General features: G+C 41.9%; 1 protein-coding gene across 1 annotated transcript; it reads left to right on the top strand.

The window, feature by feature from the left end:
• The first annotated feature begins 15,121 nt into the window (after nucleotides 1-15,121).
• On the top strand, nucleotides 15,122-16,423 carry LOC103300948 (olfactory receptor 7A17-like). The gene is made up of 2 exons (XM_008157876.3): nucleotides 15,122-15,146; nucleotides 15,495-16,423. Exon 2 carries the CDS (start codon nucleotides 15,503-15,505, stop codon nucleotides 16,421-16,423), a length of 921 nt encoding a protein of 306 aa, XP_008156098.2. The 5' UTR covers nucleotides 15,122-15,146; nucleotides 15,495-15,502.
• Nucleotides 16,424-16,852: the final 429 nt, after the last annotated feature.

The raw sequence follows: 16,852 nt of genomic DNA, 5'->3' as shown, positions 1-16,852 counted from the left end.
AAAAAGTGCTCCAAGAACCAAAACCAGAAATTGAAATTCTTTCATCAGATGGTAGTTTTCAGACTTGGTCCTTGTGTTCTGTCCTTGAATTTCCTTTGTTTGTTTCAATTCTTCTATGCAATTTAAGTAACCATTTTAGTAAGCTTTCTGCTTTGTCTGTTATATGGACAGTAGTCCCCTTTGTCTTTTTTGACCTTCACAACGTTTTTTCCAACCTTGATCAGAAATATTTGGAAGTTTTCATTTCCTTCACTAGCAACATTGATGTCTTAACAATAATTTCTTCTCAAATGACATGTATCATTGTAAGTAATTTATTCTTGTGTTCACCATGTGTCCCTCATTCTTTGTACATCAGTACCTTAACTGATCTTCCTGATACTGTAGACTTTATGGTTGTTCTCTATAAGTCTCCATCTATTGATAGTGATAGAATAGGATAGGAATGTGTGGGCACTGGCTTGGGTCCTACTACTTGTTCCCCAGACCAGAGTCAATATTGTGACCAGATGGATCCTTATGGTCCTTATTACAATTGCAACAAGCATCATGGAACAATGAAAATGTAATTTTTATTACTCACAGGTCCAGCATGCCCAAATTCCACACAGGAAAGTAAGTGTGTGTGTGTGTGTGTGTGTGTGTGTGTGTGTGTGTGTGTGTGTGTTGTGTGAAAGAGAGAGACAGACAGACAGAGAGAGAGATAGGAAATGGACTTCGACTGAAGGGCTCTGACTGTATTAGGGTCCAAGACAGGATGGCTAAGGTTTTGCGGGTTTACTTTCTCTTTAAAACATAAGAGTTTGAATTAGAGCAGGGGAAGGAAAAGCGAGTTCACCTATAAGGTCGGTTATCTAACTTTCTACGAGGGGAATTTTGTAATATGTTAATCTTGTGTAAAAATCACAAAAATTCTGTGTTTAATTCCAAATAGATATATCCATTGTTTGATGTGAACTTCTTCCTTTGCTTGTATTGAAATTTCTTCTAATCTCTATATATAAAGGCCTAAGCAACTAAACAACCGAACAACCGAATGACCAAACGACTGAACAACTGGTCACTGTGAAATGCACTGCCTCCCGGGGGCAGATGCTCAACACAGGAGCTGCCCCCTGGTGGTCAGTGCCCTCCCACAGCCAACCTCCTGCAGCTGGCCAACCTCCCATGGTCCCTCTCCCCAGCTGGCCAACCTCCTGCGATCTCTCCCCGCTGGAAAGCAAACCTCCATGGTCCCTCCCCTGGCCGCCAACCTCCCGAGGTCCCTCCCTGCAACCAGACAGCCAACCTCCCGCAGTCCCACCACCTGACTGGCCAGCCACCCCCGATTGGCACTAATCGCCAGCCAGGCTGAGGGAACTCCCCCCCCCCGCCCCCGTGCATGAATTCATGCAGCGGGCCGCTAGTTAAAAATGAAATTGCATATATTTCAAGTTCCAAATCAAATTAACATTAAAGGGGAACTTCATGGGGGGTGGCTACATGAGTGCTTACGTAGTAGCAGTGTCATACATCTGGCAATATGATTATCTGGGTTGAATGTCTGAAAAAAAGCTTAGTCGGGTACTTGTGGTACAAACATGCTACTGCATTTCATACATAATTTTCAGGTTTTATTGTCTTATTTAGATGAGGGTCCAATTGTGGCAAATACAATAAGGACCACAAGGATCCATCTAGTCACAATATTGACTCTGGTCTCAGGAGAAAGTAGTAGAAACCAGGCAAGTGCTCAGGCATTCCTATCCTATTGCATCATTATCAGAGAATTAGATTTATAATTCAACAATCATAACTACCATATTTACTGGCAAAACTTGATTATCATATATCTATCTCCCATAGGAATAAACTTGGAAACATACATGAGAGGTTCAGAGACAGAAAGAGACAGTGACGTACCATTTATATGACATTATGAGCTAAAGATGAGGTAAAGCAACTGGAGCTACAGAAGGGAGGAAGGACATTGTAAGACAATAAGAAGAAAAGATGTTCAGTAATTAGAAATTTGCCCTGTCCTAGGTGTCCTATATTATAAAAGGCTAATATGCAAATTGACCAAATGTCAGAACGACCTATCATTATGACACACACTGACCACCAGGGGGAAGACACTCAGAGCAGGAGCTACCCCCTGGTGGTCCGTGTGCTCCCACAGGGGGAGTGCCTCTCAGTCAGAAGCTGGGTTCACAGCTGGCTAACGCAGCAGTAGTGGCAGGAGCCTCTGCCACCTTGACAGCAGTGCTAAGGATGTTGGACATCCCCCGAGGGCTCCCTGACTGGGAGAGTGTGCAGGCTGGGCTGAGGGACCCCACCAAGTGCACGAATTTCAACCACTGGGCCTCCAGTAGGTCATAAAATGTTATCTCTGATGATAATTCTTATTATTGGCAAACCTTAAAGTTTAAATTTTTAAAGGGAGAGATAAAAGTTCCTATCTGGCAAATTAAGGGGAACTCAGAGGGGATGTACAAAAAAGAACGTTTTTAGAGAAGAGGGAGGGACAAAGGAGCTACTAAAAACAGGGGGGGTAGGATTATTTGGGGGCCAAGACATCTTTTATTTGGGGGAAGACAGGAGGAAGGATTTCTATCATACAGATTCCCTCTTCTTTCTGTGGGGGATGGGGAGGGCCATGTGACAGACTACCTTACTGGTCCTTGACCAGAAAATTAAAGGCTGATTGATTAAAATTAAGCTTTTGAGAAACATTGAAACTGCCATTAAATCCAGTATGAAATCTAGATTTAGCATCATGGGTTTTTAACTGAAGTGATGCCATTTTGGGCCGGTGATTTTCTCTTTAACAATAGTATTGTGGAAGGAAGATGGTGGCTGGCAGAATGGCAGTGAGGGAGAGCATGTGAGTGAATAAGGTAGCAAAAGGGTTGTGCATGGATGTGTGGGGTGTATGTATGTGTGCGTGAAGGGCAGTTAGATTCCCCAGGAGTTTGGGGGGGCTGGTGGACCAGGCTCCCCTAGCCGGGCAGTCTCTGCTACTGTTGCAATCTCTCCCAGGGCAGCCAGCTCTGCCACAGAGGCCACACCATCTTGAAGGGGAGAGATGCTGTGACTGGGAGGCCAGCCTCACCTCCACGCAGGGTTCCCTCGGACACCACCCGGGACCCTACAGCCACTCTGGCCAGGGATCTGCTGCCTCACCTGTGGACCCACAAACACAAGACTCCAACCTCCTTGACTGCCAGATCCTGTGAGTTCTAGAACACGCTCCTCTTACTCCAGCCAGACGTTTTGGACCCGGGCACCGCGACAGTGCGTGCAAACAGCCAAGCCTTACACAGCAACCCCGAGCACCCCAACTGCACAAATCTCCACCAAGCCTGATGCATCGACCATGGGCTGGTGACCCTGTGACCTACCACCGAGGCCGCTGCTGCAGTCACAGGCCCAGTGTGACTCGACACCTAGATCTTTCAGTGAGAGCAAAAATGGGGAGACAAAGAAACAACCCCCAAAGGAAAGAAAAGGATGAATCTCCAGAAAAGGAACTAAATGAAATGGAAGCATGCAATTTTTCAGAAAAAGAATTGAGAATAAGTGTCATACAGTTCATAAACTGGATGGATGAGAAAATCAACAACTAATGTATGAATCAAGAGGAAATAAAGAGTGATATAACTACAATAAAAACCACTGTGGAAGGTTTCAACAGTAGATTAAAATAAGTGGAGGATCGAATAAATGAATTAGAAGACAAGGCAGTAAAACACATCCAATCTGAATTGCAATTGAAGAAAAAAATAAAAGGCAGGAGGAGAGCTAAAGGGAGCTTTGGGACAACATGAAATGAAGCAACATATGTATAATAGGGATGAGAGAATGACAAGAAGAAGAGCAAGGGTTAAAAAACTTACTTGAGCCGAAACCGGTTTGGCTCAGTGGATAGAGCGTCGGCCTGTGGACTCAAGGGTCCCAGGTTCGATTCTGGTCAGGGGCATGTACCTTGGTTGCGGGCACATCCCCAGTAGGGGTTGTGCAAGAGGCAGCTGATCGATGTCTCTCTATCATCGATGTTTCTAACTCTCTATCCCTCTCTCTTCCTCTCTGTAAAAACATCAATAAAATATATTAAAAAAGAAAACTTACTTGAAGAAATAATGTCAGAAAACTTCCTTAATTTGAGGAAGAAGAAAGTCACAAAGCACAGAGAGTCCCATCAAAATGAACCCAAAAGCACACCAAGACACATCATAATTACAATGGCAAACTTTAATGACAAAGAGAGAAACTTAAAGACTGCAAGAGAAAAACAGAGAGTTACCTACAAGGGATCTCCCATTAGATTTTCAAATGATTTTTCAACAGAAACACATCAGGCTAGAAAGGAATAGAAGGAAGTATACAAAGTGATTCAGGGCAGGAGACTGAGTCCAAGAATACTATATCCAGCAAGGGGAATACTATATCCCCTTCAAAGTTGAAGGGGAAATCAGGAGCTTCACAGACAAAAAAAAAGCCTAAGGGAGTTTATCACTACCAAGCCAGCAATTCAAGAAACTCTAAAGGGACTGTTGTTAAAAAAGAAAGAAAGAAAGAAAGAAAGAAAGAAAGAAAGAAAGAAAGAAAGAAAGAAAGAAAGAAAGAAAGAAAGAAAGAAAAAGGGAAGAAGGAACAGAGGCACAAAAAATAAAAATGGTTACAAACAAGTACCTATTAACAATAACCTTGAATGTAAATGTACTGAATGCTCCAATCAAAAGACATCGAGTTGCTGAATGGATAAGAAAACATGACCCATATATATATGCCATCTACAGGAGACCACCCCAGAACAAGGGGAGCACACAGACTAATAGAGAAGAGATGGGAAAATATCTTTCATGCAAATGGAAATGAAAAAATAGCTGCGGTATCAATACTTATATCTGACAAAATAGACCTCAAAGTAAAGGCCATAACAAGAGATAAGGAAGGCCACTTCATAACACCAAAGGGATCAATACAACAAAAAGATACAACTCTGGTAAACATATATGCACCCAATACAGGGGTACCCAAATACATAAAAAAAACTTCTTGGAGAAATCAAGGGTGAGATAGACAACAATTCAATCATAGTACGGGAATGTAATATCCCACTGATATCACTGGATAAATCCTCTAGGGAAACAAACAGCAAGGAAACAGCAATCCTAAATGACTCACTAGATCAGATGGACTTAATTGACATCTTCACAACATTTCACCCCAAAGCTACAGAATATACATTCTTCTCAAGTGCACATGGGACATTTTCAAAGATAGACCACATATAGGGTCACAAGCAAAGTCTCTCCAAATTCAAGAAGATTGAAATCATATCAAGCATCTTCTCAGACCACAATGGCATAATATTAGAAATCAACTACAATAAAAATATTACAAAAATTCAAACACTTGGAGGCTGAATAACATGCTATTAAACAATGATTGGGTTACCAAAGAGACCAAAGAAGAAATTAAAAACATCCTTAAAATGAACAACAATGAAAACACAACAATCCAAAATCTATGGGACACAGTGAAAACAGTCCTGAGTGCAAGTTCATAGCTCTACAGGCCTAACTAAAAAAAAAAATGGTAATAAGTTATCTAACCCTCCAACTTAAAGAAGTAGAAAGACAGCAACCAGAAAACCCCAGAGTAAGCAGAAGCAAGGATTTAATAAAGATCAGAGCAGGAATAAATGACATAGAGACCAAAAAAACAATACCAAAAAAAATCAATGAAACCAAGATTTGGTTCTTACAAAGGATAAACAAGATTGATGAACCTCTAGCCAGGCTCACCAAGAAACAAAGGGAGAAGACCCAAAAAACAAAATCAGAAATGAAAGAGGTAAAGTAACAGCCAACCCCACAGACATACAAAGAATTGTAAAATAATAATATGAAAAATTCTACTCCAAAAAAACTTGACAACTTTGACAAAATTGACATATTCCTAGAAAAAAGATTCCAAAACTCAATCAGGAAGAATCCAAAAACCCGAAAGACCAATAATTACTATGAAATTAAAACAGTAGTAAAAAAAAATCCAGTAAATAAAACCATAGTCCAGATGGCTTCATAGGGGAGTGTTACCAACATTCAAAGAAGAACTAAAACCTATCTATTCCAAAAAAATTCAAGAGGAAAGCACACTTCCAAGTACTTTCTATGAAGCCAGCATTACCCTAATTCCAAAACCAGATAAAGACACCACAAAGAAAGAGAACTACAGGCCAATATCCTTGATGAGCATAGATGCTAAAATCCTCAACAAAATTCTAGCAAATCAAATCCAGCATTACATTAGAAAGATCGTATACAATGACCAAGTGGGATTTATTCCAAGGATGAAAGGATGGTACAATATCTGAAAATCAATAAACATGAAACATCACAAAAATAAATTGAGAGACAAAAATCACATAATCATATCAATTGATGCAGAAAAGGCATTTGACAAAATCCAACACCCTTTCCTGATAAAAACTCTCAGCAAAGTGGGAATAGAGGGATTAACTCAACATAATAAAAGCCTCATATGACAAATCTACAGCCAATATTATACCCAATAGGCAGAAACTAAAACCATTTCCCCTAAGAACAGGAACATGCAGGGATGCCCACTCTCACCACTCCTGTTCGACATAGTACTGGAAGTACTAGCCATTGCAATTAGACAAGAAGAATAAATAAAAGGCATCCAAATTGGAAAAGAAGAAGTAAAACTGTCCTTATTCACAGATGACATGATACTGTACATAGAAAACCCTAAAGACTCTATCAAAAGATTATTAGACTTAATAAATGAATTCGGCAATGTAGCAGGATACAAAATTAACACCCAAAAATCTATGGCATTTCTATACACCAATAGTAAATTTACAGAAAGAGAGATTAAAAAAGCAATCCCATTTACCATCACATCAAAAAAATTAAGATACTAGGAATAAACTTAACTAAGGAGGTAAAAGACCTATACACGGAAAACCACAGGACACTGAAAAAAGAGATAGAGGAAGACATAAACAGATGGAAAAACATACCGTGTTCATGGATTGGTAGAATCAGCATCATTAAAATGTCCATACTACCCAAAGCAATCTACAGATTCAATGCAATCCCCATTAAAATACCAATGGCATATTTGAAAGACCTAGAACCAACTTTCCAAAAATTCACCTGGAATTAAAAAATGACCCTGAATAGCCACAAAAATCTTGAGAAAGAAGAACAAAGTAGAAGGGATTTCAATACCATGTATCAGACTCTATTACAAAGCCACTGTTCTGAGAACAGCCTGGTACTGGCACAAGAACAGACACATAGACCAATGGAACAGAACAGAGATCCCAGAAATCGACACAAGCCATTATGCTCAATTAATATTTGACAAAGGAGTCAAGAGCATACAATGGAGTCAAGACAGTCTCTTCAATAAATGGTGTTGGGAAAGTTGGACAGATACATGAAAAAAAAATGAAACTAGACCACCAACTTACACCATAGACAAAAATAAACTCAAAATGAATAAAGGACTTAAACGTAAGATGGAAAACCATAAAGATCTAAGAAGAAACTATAGGCAGCAAAATAGCAGACATTTGTTGAGCAATATCTTTACCAATACAGCTCCTAGGGCCATGGAAACTAAGAAGAAAATAAACAAATGGGACTACATAAAAATAAAAAGCTTCTGCACCATCAACAAAACAACAAGGAAGCCCACTGCATTGGAGAACATATTTGCCAATGTTATCTTCAATAAGGGTTTAATCTCAAAAATTTATAGAGAACTCATACAACTTAACAAAAGGAAGATAAACAAACCAATCAAAAAATGGGCAAAGGACCTAAATAGACACTTTTCAAAAGAAGACATACAGAACGCCGAGAGACATATGAAAACATGCTCAAAGTCACTAATCATCTGAGAGATGCAAATCAAAACAACAATAAGTACCATCTCACACCTGTCACACCTGGCTATCATCAGCAAATCAACAAATGACTAGTGCTGGTGAGGATGTGGAGAAAAAGGAACCCTCCTGAACTGCTGGTGGGAATGCAGAATTGGTGCAGCCACTGTGGAGAACAGTATGGAGTTTCCTCAAAAAACTAAAAATGGAATTTCCATTTGACCCAATAATCTCCATTATAGGAATATATCCTAAGAAAACAGAAATACCAATCAGAAAGGGTATATGCCACCCTGATATTCATAGCAGCATTAATTACAACAGTTAAGATCTGGAAACTAACCATGTAACCATTAGTAGATGAGTGGATAAACAAGCTGTGGAATACTATGCAGTTTTAAAAAAGAAGGATCTCTTACCCTTTGAGACAGCATGAAGGGACATGGAGAGTATTGTGCTAAGTGAAATAAGCCAGTCAGAGAAAAACAAGTATCACATGATCTCACTTATTTGTGGAATCTAATAAGCAAAATAAACCAACCAAAACAATAGGTCCAGAGGCATGGAAGCATAGAACAGACTAATGCATCCCACAGAAAAGGGGGGAGGAGGGGCATGCAGAGAATAACCAAAGAACTTATATGCTTATATGCATACTAGAGGCCCGGAGCATGAAAATTGTGCACTGGGGAGTGGGGGGTGGGTAGAAAGGCAGGGAACCACAGCCTGGCCTGTGCCTTCTCACAGTCCAAGACCCCTTGCTCCTTACCACCCACCTGCTCCCTGATGCTTAGCACTGTCGTGGAGGCGGGAGAGGCTCCCAACACCACCGATTTGATCCTCAGCCGTGAACCAGGCTTCCTGCATTAAGCATCTGCCCCCTGGTGGTCAGTGCACATCATAGTGACCAGTCGTTCTGATCATTCCACTTTAATGGTTGCTTAGGATTTTATTATATACTAGAGGCCTGGTGTACGAAATTCGTGCACGGGGCGGTGGGGTGTCCCTCAGCCCAGCTTGCACCCTCTCCAATCTGGGACCCCTCAAGGGATGTCCGACTGCCCGTTTAGGCCCGATCCCACTGGGATCGGGCCTAAACGGGCAGTCGGAGATCCCTCTCACAATCCAGGACTGCTGGCTCCCAACTGCTCACCTGCCTGCCTTTTTAATTTCCCCTAACCGCTTCTGCCTGCCAGCCTGATCACCCCCTAACCACTCCCATGCCAGCCTGATTGATGTCTAACTGGTCCCCTGTCAGCCTGTTTGCCCCCAACTTCCCTCCTCTGCCGACCTGGTCACCCCTAACTGCCCTCCTCTGCAGGGTTGATCGCCTCCAACTGCCCTCCCTTGCAAGCCTGGTCCCTCTCAACTGCCTTTCCTTGCAGGCCTAGTCCCTCCCAACTACCCTCCCCTGCTGGCCATCTTGTGATGGCCATCTTGTGTCCACATGGGGGCAGGATCTTTGACCACATGGGGTCAGCCATCTTGTGTGTTGGAGTGATGGTCAATCTGCATATTACTCTTTTATTAGATAGGATAGAGGCCTGGTGCACGGGTGGGGACCAGCTGGTTTACCTTGAAGGGTGTCCTGGATCAGGGTGGGGTTCCCTTGGGGTGTGGGGGGGCCTGGGCGAGGGGCCTATGGTGGTTTGCAGGACAGCCATGCCCCTGGCAACCCAAGCAGAGGCCCTGGTATTTGGAACTTATTTACCTTCTACAATTGAAACTTTGTAGCCTGGAGAGGAGCCAAGCCTCCTGCTCGCTCGGTGGCCGGCAGCCATTTCTCTTGGGATTGATGTATCTTCTATAATTGAAATTTTGTATCCTTGAGTGGAGGCCTGGGCCTGTCAGAGTGTGTGAAAAGCTTGGCTTCCTCTGTTGCCAGGGAAACCCAAGCCTCCCTTCTGGTAGCCATCTTGGTTGGGGTTAATTTGCATACTCACCCTGATTTGCTGGTGGGAGTGGCTTGGCTGGTGGGCGTGGGTTATGTAGTGAAGTGATGGTTAATTTGCATATTACTCTTGGTACGGTACCTAGGCCTGGCCTGAGATCAGAGCCATCTTCCCAGGCTGCCTGCAGCTGGCGCTGCCCCCAGCTGCTACCTACCCCTGGTTCCCCATTTGCCATCAGGTGATCGGACCTTGATGGACCAGGGGAGGGACCAAGAGGTCAGCCATTCCCACTCGCTGGCTGGCCTCACCCCCACCACGGGTCGCCCTCTGTGTGAGGGGCAACCAGCAGGACAGGGGCCATGCCCTGGCGCCACCCATGTCCCCCACCACACACCCCCAGTTCCCATTCACCGTTGGGCGATCTGAGCCTGCCAGACGGGGGGAGGGAACAACAGGTCAGCTGTTCCGCCTGCTTGTCGGCCCCACCTCCTGCTGCTACCCACCCCTGGTTCCCCATTAGCCATTGGGCAATGAGAGCCTACAGGATGGGGGAAGGGGCCGAGAGTTGATCAGTGAGCCTTATAGTGACTTATTGAGTGGTCTTTCTGGTCATTCCATCATTAGGGTCAATTTGCATATTACCCTTTTATTATATAGGATATGCATAATCTATGGACACAGACATTAGTGTGGTGAAGGCCAGGATGGGGGCAGTGGTGAAGTGGAGGAGACAATGGAGGAATTGGCAGAAATCTGTAATACTTTCAACAATAAAGATAAAAAATAAAAAATAGAATAAAATAGTAATTTTTAAAAAGATGTCTGTAGGAGTGTGTTACTTCTGGAGTCTCCAGGGGAGAATCCATTTCCTCTCCTACTCCAGTTTCTCATGCCACATGGCCCTTTCTCCATCTTTAAAGCCAGCTGTGTAGCATCTTTTAGTCTTCCTCTGATTTCCAACAATTCTTTCTTCCTCTTCCCAATGTTAGAGCCACAATGCTTTCATTAGTCCCACCTACATTATTATGGCCAATCTTATCTTAGAGTCAACTGATTAGCCCAACTATTCAATCTGCTACTCTAATCCTATCTTGCAATGAAAAGTAACAAATTACAAGTTTCTGGGGATTATGATGTGGATATCTTTGGAAGCTCAGCCTACTATGAAAATCTTTTCAGTAATGTATTCCATGGTGTCACACAAGAGCCCTTGTATAAAAAAATTTTTTTAAAAAAGGTATTTTTTCAGAAGACTATCATATGATGTCATTTATAAATCCTTATAAAAACAGTTGAACAATGAATTTATAACAGCTTCTAGAGTGAGTGAATACACTATGCATTCAAAATTACATGCAAAATGATTTTTAGTTCTAAAAACCTTGAACAACCTACACCTGACTCTAACACAGCCACACCCTCCTACTCAAAGTGTGGTCCACAGACCAGCACCTACAGCATCAACACCACTTGGGAACTTGTTTGATTCAAAGAATCTCTGGGCCCACCAAGACCTGCATTTGAACTATAATCCTGGTAACTTATATGAACATTGAAGTTGGAGAAGTGCTGGTCTACATTAGATTTTCTCACCTTCTCATGTTGGCAAGTAGGGCAGCATAATTATTGGTGTAGGGTATTATAGGTGTTGAGCAACCTTCCTCCAGGCATTGCCAAATATTTCCAGGGGCAAAATCATCTCAGGTAGAGAACCACTGACCCAAAGTTTGAAAACTGGAAGAAACCTGACAGATTCCAATCAAGGCCCATCCCTTATTTAGTTCATAACTTTGAGCAAATCAATAAACTCCTTCAAACTCAATTTTTGTAATGGGAATGGAATTCATAATAGAATGGGCATTTTGAAAAATTAAATCAGGCAAACTCTATAAGGTACTAAGCTCAGAATATATGGCATAGAACTTTCAAAATGTATCTCATACTTAACAAATATTTTACAATGAGGTACTAAATGACAGCTCTTCACTTGTGAAATGAGTACAAAATTCCTTATTATTTTGACAAGTGTGTCAGGAAGCCAAAGAGTGTGAAGCCCAGGATTCCATATCAAAGGAACTCAGTCCTTTTGTTGGAGAGGAGAAGAGCAATTCTCTAGAGACATCAGGGGTGTGTCCCCACCACAGATCAGTGCTTGGGGATCACAGGGACCTGGTCCTGATGGGCTCCATAATCTCAGACATTGAAGAAAATGGTCAATCAGTGTTGGAATAAGGTAGTAAGAGGTCTCTGGAAAGCATGTAAGATCAAGACAAGGGATCATAAAAACTGAACTCACTTGATTTTTAACTGGTCTCTTGGGATCAGAGAATCATTAAGAAAAATTTCTATCTGTTTATTCCAGAGGCCTAGAGGGAAATCATGTGCTTAAATGTTTAAAAGACACAGGGAAATGTGCCAGATGAGCAGGTTATAGAGAGAGATGTAAATATCTCCCCTGTGCAGTCCTCACCTTGTAAAATGTTAGGGGACAGGTCATGGTTTTGGCTTTTGATTCCTGAGCTGGCTCAGGAACTGATGCTTCACTCCTTTCTGCTGTCTGGTGTGGGGCAGAGCTTCAGTCTCATCATCAACCATCCAGGGAGCAATTCAGACTTCCACACGGAGACCTTCCTCTCAGAGACCCATCCAGGTGAGTCTGGTAACGCAGCAGGTACATCAGGAAAGGGTCAGAAAGGATGGTACTTGTCAGCTTTTACCTGAGTCACTGTGACCCTAAGCAGCCCAGCCCAGAGACCCTTTATCTCTGTTTGTACGCTTGGTTAAGTAAAGTAACTAACTTATACTCAATTTACTTAATATGTTAATATGTATGTATCTCTTTGAATCTGCAATATATGACCCATAGTGGACAATTGGGTGGTGGGAATGGGAGTCCAGTTCGATGACATTGTAGAATGAATGAGATGCATAAAATGGCTGTAGTGAAATAAAAACATATTGAAGAGCTTTGCTGTTCAGGGAGAAGGAGATAGAGTATTAGGAGTGGAGGACAATGCAGTGAAGTTAGAGTGTTTGTATTAAATTTCTAAGACTATGTATTTGAAATTGCTTTGTGTTCTTTGAAAAGATTCGGACTAATGAGTGTAGATATGAGTGGCTTGAAACAGCAGTTAGTGAGACATGCATTGCAGTCTCTTCTCTCACACTGGTATTCACACGAAAAATATTTAATAAGTCTAAAGAGGAATACTAAATAGTTCTCCTTCATCACTCGTGAGGCTGCACATATTTTGGGGTTTTGTACTCTTTTACTTTCTATATTGCACAGTTAGTAGAAATTCCTGTCCCACACTCAGCCTTTTCCTGCAGTGGTCATTTTTCCATACTTTGAATGAGAAATTCTGCCATGCACTTGGGGAATATAAATTGAGGACTGACCATCTTCTAGCCAAAGAGTATAGTGTGCTGAGAAACAATACTTCCTACAGTTCAGTGATAGAGAAATTAAGGCCACACATTGTACCTTAAGTCTTAATGACACAAAGGCATCATAGTTCACAATAGTTTACATCTATGTAATGAGGACTTCACTGTTCCAGCTAATGGGGTGGAATATCTCCAAATAGTTTAAAATTTTCTTCTTTACTTCATGTGGGATGCCATTGTAAAATGCCCTTACCCAAGGAACCTAATGAATAGAGAGACTTAAACGAAGATCCATGAATCGTATTTTACTGAATAAATTACTCCATTAGATTTCCATTGCTGCTGTAAAATATTCCTGCAGTCTTTGTTGAAAGTGAACATATACAGGCCTAGGTGCCAGAAGCCTGAAATGAGTCTCATATCAAGATGTGTGCAGGACTGGGTTCCTTCTAGATGCTCAGGGGAGAATCTGTTTTCTTCCCAATTCCAGTTTGCATTTCTGACCACCTGCATTCCTTCACTCAGGGCCCTTCCTCCTTCATCAAAACCAATAGTGTAGCCCTAGCTGGTTTGGCTCAGTAGATAGAGCATCAGCCTGTGGGCTGAAGGGTCCTGGGTTCAAATCCAGTCAAGGGCACAATCTGGGGTTACAGGCTCAATTCCAAGTAGGGTGCTTGCAGGAGGCAGCCAATCAATGATGCACTCTCATCATTGTTTTCTTTTTCTCAGTCTCCCTTCCTCTCTGAAATCAATAAAAATATATTTAAACAAAATAAAACCAATAGTGTACATTTTCATCTTGTCTCCCCTTTTGCATCTAGGGGACCATTGTGTTTACCTTAGTTCCATCTGGATGATCCAGGCTCATCTTCTATTTTAAACTCAGTCACTTAGCTCCCTAGCTGGTTTGGCTCAGTGAATAGACGGATGGCCAGTGGATTGAAGGGTCCAGGTTGGGTTTCAGTCAAGAGCACATGCCCTGCATGTGCTGGGGAGTGGGAGTGCCAGAGAGAGGTCAATGTGGGGAAAAGGAGACATAAGTAATACTTTAAACAATAAAAATTTAAAGAAAACAAAAGAAGAGCACATTCCTGGGTTGTGAATTCAATCCCAATTGGGGGCATGCAGAAGGCAGCTGATCAGTGACTATCTCTCATCATTGATGTTTCTAGCTCTCTCTCCCTCTTCCTTCCTATCCGAAACCAATGAAAATATATATTTTTAAAATAAAATAAAGTCAGCCAATTAACAACCCTGTTCCATCTGCAACTCTAAGTTTCCCTTGCTATAAAAAATAATATATTTAAAGTACTGGGGATTAGGATGTGGACATCTTTTAGAGGTTCTTATTCTACCTGTTATAAATCATTTTTCAGTATTATTTTGTGTCGCTCAAGGGCCCTTATATAAAGGAAACAATATATAATCATAGCCTCTACAATGCATGAATAATTATTCCTTTAAAACTCCATTCAAAGTCAATAATTGGATCATAAGACCTAAAACTACCTGCAGCTAACTCTAACACAGAACCACAGCCTTTCTACTCAGAGAGTGGTCCTCAGGCCAGGACCTGCAGCATCACACCACCAGGGAGCCTGTCGGAAATGCAGAGTCTCTGAGCCCTCCAGACCTGCTGCATCAAATTCTGCATTTGAGCCCGAATCCTGGGGACTGCATAGGAATATGGAAATTGGAGAAGTGCTGATCTAAACTAGGTGTTCTCACCTTTTACCATTGACATTTGGGGAGGGATAATAATTGAGGGGGTTGCTTTTTGTGAATTGTAGGTATTTAGTGGTATCCCTTCAGACATTGCCAGACACCCCTCAGGGCAAAATCATTTCTGGTTGAGACAGATTGACTAAATTATATGCAAGGCCCATCACATACTCTGATATTAACTTTGAGCAGATCTTTCAGCATTTGTAATGTTATTTTTATATATCGGTATTTCTATTATTTGCTTCTATAGTCTTTTCCCAAATTTTTGTTCTTCAGCACCCTCTACTCATAGCCCAGACAATGCTGAAAACATGGTCAGCACTCAGTTCATATTCCTGAAATGCATGAAAATTTTCCCATTAAAACTATAGTATACCTGACATCTTAGGTAAAAAGGAGATTGGGACAAAAATTCCTACTCTGAAATGACACAGGAAGGTCCTAGATGAAACCAAATCCAGACCAAAATACTGAAACTAATTTCTTGACTGCGGGAGACACACTGTAGCCTTAGAGCCACGTGAGTAACACTAGATTGTATGAAAAGTCCTCATGCTCCTTTCTTCTTTCTTAGAAGTCACCCCACCTCATGGAACCAGGGAATCTTACAGGAGTGTCAGAATTTCTTCTCCTGGGATTTTCAGAGGAACCAGCACTGCAGCCCCTCATATTTGGGCTTTTCCTCTCCATGTATCTGATCACTGTGTTGGGAAACCTGCTCATCATCCTGGCTGTCAGCTCAGACTCCCACCTCCACACACCCATGTACTTCTTCCTCTCCAACCTGTCCTTGGTAGACATCTGTGTCACCTCCACCACCGTCCCAAAGATGCTGGTGAACATCCAGACACAGAGCAAATCCATCACCTATGCAGGCTGCATCACCCAGATTTATTTTTTCTCATTCTTTGTAGTGTTGGATGACATCCTCTTGACTGTGATGGCCTATGACCGCTTTGTGGCCATCTGTCACCCTCTGCACTACACAGTCATCATGAACCCCCGGGTCTGCGGACTGCTGGTTCTGGTGTCCTGGATCACAAGTGCTCTGCATTCCTTGTTAGAAAGTTTACTGTTGTTGCGACTAACCTTCTGTACAGACTTGGAAATCGCCCACTTTTTCTGTGAACTCAGTCAGATGGCCCAACTTGCCTGTTCTGACACCTTTCTTAATAACATGGTGATGTATTTTATAACTGTGCTACTGGGTGGTGGTCCCCTCATTGGTATCATTTACTCTTACTCTAAGATAGTGTCCTCCATACGTGCAATCCCATCAGCTCAGGGGAAGTATAAAGCATTTTCTACCTGTGCATCTCACCTCTCAGTTGTGTCCTTATTTTATTGTACAAGCCTAGGAGTGTATCTCAGCTCTGCTGCTACCCACAGCTCACACTCAAGTGCAGCAGCCTCAGCGTTGTATGCCGTGGTCACACCCATGCTGAACCCCTTCATCTACAGTCTCAGGAACAAGGACATAAAAGGGGCCCTGAAACAATTCTTTGGGTAGGCAGCCATAAAAAAACAGCTGTGCTGAGTCTGAGAAAGTGCACTTGATTTCATGGCTTCAAGAACGAAAACAATAAATTAAGAGATTTTAATCAGATTGTGTTTGTACAACTTGCTGGTTTTATTTATTTCCCGGAATTTCCTTTGTTTGAGTTCAACTTCTCTATACAATTTCAGTAACCATTTCATTCCACTTTCTGCTACGTCTATTATACAGACAGTTTTTCCCTTTCTTCTTTGTTCTAAACTCACATCGTTTTTTCCAACCTTGATCAGAATGCTAATTCCAGTTTATTTCATGGACAACATAGATTTCTTAAGATTAATTTATTCTCAAATGACATATATCATTGTAAGGAAGTTGTTCTTATTTTATAGATAGAATAGTCATAAGTTGTGTTATTCACTGGGAAAAACTTTGCTTGGTTAT

The sequence above is a fragment of the Eptesicus fuscus genome, chromosome 6 (assembly GCF_027574615.1).
Source record: "Eptesicus fuscus isolate TK198812 chromosome 6, DD_ASM_mEF_20220401, whole genome shotgun sequence".
NCBI lineage: Eukaryota > Metazoa > Chordata > Mammalia > Chiroptera > Vespertilionidae > Eptesicus > Eptesicus fuscus.
This window is presented reverse-complemented; position numbering and strand designations above follow the sequence as displayed.

Bases quoted from the DNA above. Each gene is read 5' to 3' on its own strand.
- LOC103300948 (XM_008157876.3), top strand. From the start codon at position 15,503: ATGGAACCAGGGAATCTTACAGGAGTGTCAGAATTTCTTCTCCTGGGA.